The following is a 7,500-nucleotide window of genomic DNA, read 5'->3' as shown; positions in this document are numbered from 1 at the left end:
ATTCGTGGCAGATGGACAGACGCTAGCTGACGTTAGCTGGCCCGCTCAATGTTTCGATGGTTTCCTCGGTATTGCGCAATATTTCCTGGGTGTCATCACGAATAACAGTAGGTCGCGTGTGACAACAAGCAGGGATAGAGAAAGACAGCGCATTTGTTGTTGTTTAAGTTATTATTCTCTTCTGTCGTGCAGAGGGCTGGGCTGATGGGATGGACTACGTGGAAACTCTTACTATTTTGTGACGCTTAGGCTACAAAAGGTCTCCGGTTTTGGACTTGCACTGGAATGGTTGGTAGCCGATATCTGAGAGCATATCCGATGTTTCAGACTATGCAACCTGTCCCTTCTCTAGAACTAGTGACCCCTTGCATCGTGCACATCTCAAAACAGTTTGGGATTTTTTTGTGGAGCAAACTGTGTCCCTTTTACTTACACGGTTCACTTGCTGCAAACCTCATCATGGCCTATTAAATAGAGCTAGGCAAGAACTGAAATCCATGCCTATCGACCAAGGAGGTCTACTATCGACACCTCTTATTATGCTGACGTTTACCTGCGCTATTCCAGAGATTTTTTTAGGAACTCTCTCCGGCTATTTTTTTAAACTCTCTCTGGCTATTCTGTATTGTGCCTCCCTAATCAACATCCACCCACCGCTACTGGGCTGGCATAGGCTACTTTTGATAAGAATTATAGGCATCCGGTTAAATCTGCCAGGATGGATAGCCCATCTGAGTGTTTTTGGGTGTGTTATTATTTTTGAGAATAGCTGTGTAAATCAAGGGGAAATAATGAGTACGTCTGATAAAGTCCACGAAAATAGACTTAATATGGCCGTTAAACACTGCAGGAACGTTAAGAACGAACGTTATTTTTCGTTCCGAACCGGTTCAGGAACGATATTTTTGTGGGGGAACGATTGCAGGAACGAAAACGTTAAACTGAAACTTGCCTGAACCGTTCGGAACGGAACGTTTGAAAAATAATTTCGTTTTCAAGCCCTGTTATAAACATGACGGGTCAGTGACGTTTTATCATAATCATAATGTGTCAATGACGTTTCAATAGTCCAAAACATCAAGGTGGTGCAACAGCCAATGTCACGATTGCATGGATTCAGTTCTATATACTGTCAATGCATGGATTAAATTATTTTTTGTTTTCATTGGATTATCTAGAAAGTATTGCAGTACATGAATTACCATTTACTAATTAATGTATGGTCATTAGCTGTGGTTGTACCACCTGACGTCTGAGCCCCAAAAAACGCCATTGACTGTAATTCTTGGTGCCACTAGTCCTTAGCTAAAGGTCTCTTTAGACTCCTCCTGCAGCTGCAGCAGACGTACTGTCAGCGAGGGGGTAGCGGCAGATTACGGACAATTCAGCCTGGGAGAAGTATAAATTCAGCACTGCAAGGGGTCGTTTCAGCTCTGAAGAGGGGGGCGTGGTGGCTGGAGTCAAATACTGCTGCCTGGTCAAAGTGACTTGTCGGGATGATACCACGTTGCCATGCTATGTAAGATCCTCAAACCAACCTGTTGTTCTGGAAGATCTCAAAGCCATAGATGTCCAGCACGCCGATGACCGTGTTCTTCCCATGCACTCTGGCGTCGTAGTTCTTCACCTCGATGACATCGTTGATTCGGCCCACGATCCAGCAGAAGAGGCGTTCATAAATGGCCTGAGAGAGAGGGAGAGGGAGAGAGAGAGAGAGAGAGAGAGAGAGAGAGAGACAGAGATAGACAGAGAGAGACAGAGAGAGACAGAGAGACACAGACACAGACACAGAGAGAGAGACGGACAGGTGGACAGTAACCATACAACCCTGTAAGAATGAACTTGTCATTAACTTCATATTGTTGTCTGGTGCACAGTTTCCTCATTGAAAGACAGATTGAAATGGTTTTCCATTTCCAATTTTTGTTACATTTTTTTCCAATTTGGGTTTGAGAAACTGTAATGGCATTTCCCCTACAAAGTTCCCGCACATGTCTAAATCAGGGGTGGGCAACTTTCATTATAAGGTGGGCCAATATTTTTTATGACCACCATCGGAGGGCCACATGACCACGCACTTGAGAAAATTTCCGAAAGGATAATTGACTTCTTCTATATTTATACCTGAATGCTTACGTTATTGATTTAGAAGGGGTTAAAAACTGTCCTTTTTCTTAAAAAAAAATGTTCGTCTATGGGCCACACTGAGTGAGAGGGTGGGCCGCATGTGGCCCCCGGGCCTCCAGTTGCCCATCCATGGTCTAAATGAATTCACAAAAAGCTACTTGTTGAAGCCCTGCCTGCTCTTGCGAAGTCATAACATACCAAATGGATGAACAGAACCCTCTATTTTTCCACTACTACCATGAGGCTAGACTGTCGTGCTTGAGTCACTATTCATGACATTTGGATCACGACTTGATTACTGAGGAGACGGCACCAAGAAGTATAATGAGCCCAGTGATGTCAGGCCAGAGGAGTACACTAAGAAGCTGGTTCAGTAGTAAAGCAGGTATAGTTAACGTTGTGGTAGAGGTAAATCATCTAATAGAAGAGCCTGGGGTCCTCGTTTTCTTAACTAAATGATTCTTGGCTCACCACTTCCTGTAGGTGGACTATGCCTGGTTTATCACTTAACCATGTTCTCAGTATACCCTCAGGCCTGTTCTTTTCTAAAGTGTGAGCATTCCACTGTTAGTTAAGTGCAGGACAATCAAAACAAATTCAGTCAATGGGGGAAAAAGGTGTTTCAAACTTAGCGTCACACATTTGTCACAAAGATTTACAAAATGGTTACACCATAGCTTTTTTCTGGTTATAGCTCTTGGTGTAAATGGTCTTCATGAAGATCATGATGTAATAACATACCAGCTGGATGAACACACATGTTTTTTTCCACTCTAATGAGGTTACACTATGTATGTTCAAAACATTAAGATGGCTGTTTAACCATAAAGTCTATGTGTTTAAGTGATTAGAGATCGTGTCTGTGATGCCTTGCGGCCTTGCTTGAGTTACGAGGATTGCACGTTCATAATATCACAAGGACTGTTTAAACCACACAGCCTACAGTAATGGCTGCCCATCTGGAGGACAGTACCATGCGGGGATACTGTAGTTTACTATAGTTCAAACATAAACACTCTTGCTGTTATGTCTTACGTATGCCTATAAGCCTACTAGGGTTGCTTTGGCATCCTGTATGTGCAATTGTATGTTCTACTTGTATGTTATGTTGTGATGCAATATAAAAGATGAGCAAAAGCACGCTTCAACCAGGATTTTTCTGCTCCCACTTAAAAAAAAAAATCGTAACGTTTCGAGAATGAAGAAGGGTTTTCAACCAAAATGTCACCCAAAGAAAAAGGTAGGAGCAGAAAAATCCTGGTTGACCAATGACCATCTTTTATCTTATCTTGTTATTTGGTTGTCCTGCTGTTTGGATTTAGAGCAAACCACTCTACTGACACTGCATGTTGCTTTTTTATTGAACACATCAAGGCAAATCTGGACAAGGGAGGAGTAGTGGGTGCTGTGTTTTTAGATTTGCGAAAGGCCTTTGACACCGTAAACCACTCAGTACTCCTCACAAAGTTAGTTAGCTTTCAATTGTCTCCAAACATACTACAATGGATTGAATCTTATCTATCTAATCGTTTCCAGTGTGTCAGGATAAAGGATAAAACATCATCCCTCAGAGCATGCTCTATGGGGGTGCCGCAAGGCTCGATTTTGGGGCCTTTACTGTTCAGCGCTTACATCAATGATCTCCCACAAGTATGTGACGGTGTGGAGATATTGATGTATGCTGATGACACAGTGTTGTTCACACATGGTAAAGACCCAGTAGAAGTTGCAAGTACACTGACACAAACACTCACCAAGGTTACCAAGTGGCTGACCAGTTCTTGTCTCACACTTAATACTGATAAAACGGTCACTATGTTTTTTAAAAATAGATTTAAACTAAATCCTGTACCAAACGTATATGTAAATGGAAAACCATTGAAAAATGTTGACGAGTTTAAATACCTAGGAGTGACCTTGGATTCCACATTAACTTTTAAGAAACACATAAAAAAACTGGGCAACACTGTGAAATATAGCATAGCAAATTTTAGACATATTCGCAATTCTTTAACTATTGATGCTGCAAAGACCTATGTAAATGCCATGATAATGTCTCATATGCATTATTGTATGTCAAGCTGGTCTCAGGCTAACAAGACTGCTTTGAAATCCATCTCATCACTTTACAAACAAGCTCTTAAAGTTTTGGACAAACGTCCATCTCAATTTCACCACTGTGCCATACTGGACAAGTATAACTTGCTCAGTTTTGACAACATAATTTTATATTCTGATGTGCGCCTTGTGCACAAAATCATTCACAACTCCGCTCCTCCACCTCTGAAAACCTTCATCCATCCTTGCGCTGAACAAATCAGCAGAACAACTAGATCCACCATCATAGGAAACTGTACCCTCCCAAGCCGGGTAACAGCATTTGCACAATCTGCCTTTTCCTTCAGAGCAACAAAACAATGGAATGCCCTTCCCACCCACATAAAAGGCATTACAAACTTCTTATTCCTTCTCACATGAAGTGAAGAAATGGCTTTTATGTTATCAGTCTTGTCAGCACTCATAGATTTGCACATGCCTGTTCTGACACTTTGCACATTGTAGTCTTTTTTGCATATGACATGTTTTTATTGTGTGTGTGTGTGTGTGTGTGTGTGCGTGTGTGTGTGGGTGTGTGTGTGTGGCAGGGGTTGTATGCCTGAGTGGCTGCTCCCATTTTACTGGATTGTATGTTTGTTTGTTTTTTTACCTGCCCAGGGACTGCAGATGGAAATTAGCTATTAGCTATAATCTGGTGCAGGTCATCTTTTTACTGTGTAACTAATGTACTTTGCGCATGGTCTCTGATGAAATGAAACAATAAACTAAACTAAACTAAACTGCTCCCAGGTCAGACGTTTTGGATGTGCACGGTGCAGGCTGTCACGTTCTCCTTCATGCTGTGATGCAGTGTCATATCTTGCTTATGCGATTTACTGTGATAAATCTCAATGCCCGATTATCTATGTCTGAATTCATCATGTAACTCTAACTGCTAGAGAAAAAATGGCCTTCATGGGACATTAATGTTTATCTCTTCTCATCTCATCTTATCTTGTCTTATATCTGACGTGTGTTTCACCTTGGCCAGTGCGTCTCTGCCGTAGCCGGCCTCCTGGTCCGTGTGTTGCTTATCGATGATGTCTCTCCCCGTGGCCACGGTGCGGAAGAGCAGGGCCTTCTCCACGTTCTCCTCCTTGGTGGACAACAGGTCCCCCAGCACCGACACCAGCTTGTTGTTCTCGATCAGAGTCACGTCCCCGTCTGTGCCGAACTTCAGGTTGCCCTGGAGACGCACAACGACATGAGGGAGAGAGTGAGGAGGAAGTATGCAATAATATGTGCTGTGTGTGAAATGTTCTCATGTCTCTCATTTCTGTCTCCCTCTGTCTCACTCTCTCTCCCAGCACCAACTTGGAGTTCTCGCTCAGAGTCACATCTGCACGCCTGCGCCGATTTCCAGGTTTCCCTGGATATGGAGAGTGACGTGTGCAAAAATGTTTCCAACATGTCAGCTGTTTTCAGCCTACTGTACTATATTGTATTGCCTTTCCCCCCGTGTCTACCCAGCTCTCCAACACATCATCTCTCCACGCGTGTGCATCTGCGTGGTAACAAAGTGGTCAAGCCTCTGTGGTACATACTGTGTCTACGTTTGTCTACGCAATGAAATGGTAATGGCTGTTTAATTACACTGTAAAGGTGTACTGTGTAGGATGGTGGCCAGAGTAGGTATTGCAACTAAATTATGCTGCTCGTTGACACTTTGCTTCCTATTGCCATATGTGATCTTTTCATGAATATTTACAAAGTAATAAACACACAAGTATGACCACAGTACCGTAAGTTGTGCAGCTAAAAATGTCTATTTCTGGAAATTCAAAATGGCGGGCATGAAGAAGATCCTCCTTCTCATGTTTGAAAAAGTGCAATTTTCCCAGTCATAATGAATACTAATTGGATGGTGGTTGTACGTTTTTATCAAAAAAAAAAAACATTTGTGAATATGCAGCATGAAATCTGGAAAGAAACTGCAAAATATTATATTATATTATACTATACTATACTATACTATACTATACTATACTATATTATATTATATTATATTATTACCTCCGCCAGCAGGTTATGTGATCGCCTGGGTTTGTGTGTTGTCTGTGTTTGTTCGTTCGTTCGTTGGCTCTTTGTTCGTTCGTTCGTTCACTCGCTGCTATTTCACTGCCTGCCACAAGGTGCGCACGGTGACCACTGAGCACCGGCGTGCCTGCGCATTTCTCAGCAACAATAAGGAACAGGGAGAGACTCTCCTTTGCCGTGCCAGCTCCAATACGAAGTGCATTTCACCTAAAAAGTTGTTCATCAGAATGCAGGCTTCATGCGCAGGCAGGAAATAATCCTGTCAAATTAATTACCACGGCTGCCAAAAATATGGAATTTGTGATTGTGTTGGCCCCTATGTTATCATTGCTGTTGCGAGATGGACAGTGACCACCCCCGCAGATCGTTTAGGTTCACAATGCTGTCGAATTAATTACGTTGTCAAAAATATGGAATATGTGATCGTGTAAGTTCACAATGCTGTTGTGGACTGTGACTTAGGTTCACAATGCTGTCGAATTAATTAGGCTACCGTTGCCAAAATAATTTTTGACTGTACGTTCACAATGCTGGTAAAATTCATTACATCCCCTTCGCTACATTTAAAGTTAACCCCAAGTTGTTTGCGAGATGGACAGGGATCAGAAAGCCCGACAGCATGCATAATGGCCGAGCACCGGCGAATATTCCAATCGGGTGTGCCTGCGCCAAAGCAATAAGGAAAAGCACTGTCTCCTTTGACGCCAGCTCCAAAACCAGTGCTATCAACCTAAAAAGTTGCTCATCAGCAGGCACCCTTTTGGCTTGGCTACACCCTCGTTGAAGTTAACAAACAGTCATGTGAAATTAATTACCGCTGCCTAAAATATGTGTGAAGTGGAAGTGCACTGCTGCGAGATGGACAGTGACCACCGCAGATCATTTTGGTTGACAATGATGTCGAATTAATTAAGTACCATCGCCAAAAAATATGGAATTTGTGGCTGTGTAAGTTCACAATGCTGGTCAAATGCATTACACTTCACTCAATTTAACCCCAGTTGCGAGATGGACCACAAAGCCCGACAGCAATGTAGACTGATTGACAACGGTGATAGTGATTTTCCTAGAAGGAAATGCCGCTTCACGCTTCAGCCGACAGCGCTAAAGCCAACCAGTGGCCCATGAGAATGATTCATACCATCGTAGGCAAAAAAAATAGGCCTAACCAGATACGGTTGTCTGTGGTTGTTTCAGTTTTGTTGGTCAAAATCATTACATTCCCTTCACTAATCACTA

General features: G+C 42.6%; 1 protein-coding gene across 1 annotated transcript in view; it reads right to left on the bottom strand.

Annotated features, from left to right (window-relative positions):
* myo1d (myosin 1D) overlaps positions 1-7,500 on the bottom strand; it is a 221,489-nt gene that overhangs the window by 143,337 nt on the left and 70,652 nt on the right. The window contains exons 8-9 of the mRNA XM_063221656.1: positions 5,207-5,410; positions 1,539-1,684 (exon numbers count right to left, since the gene is read on the bottom strand). Of these exons, the coding sequence (XP_063077726.1) occupies positions 1,539-1,684; positions 5,207-5,410 (350 nt within the window). The remainder of the gene's footprint in view (positions 1-1,538; positions 1,685-5,206; positions 5,411-7,500) is intronic.

Source organism: Engraulis encrasicolus, chromosome 17 (assembly GCF_034702125.1).
Source record: "Engraulis encrasicolus isolate BLACKSEA-1 chromosome 17, IST_EnEncr_1.0, whole genome shotgun sequence".
NCBI classification, from domain to species: domain Eukaryota; kingdom Metazoa; phylum Chordata; class Actinopteri; order Clupeiformes; family Engraulidae; genus Engraulis; species Engraulis encrasicolus.
The sequence above is the reverse complement of the archived record's forward strand: the minus strand, read 5'-3'. Positions and strand labels throughout refer to the sequence as shown.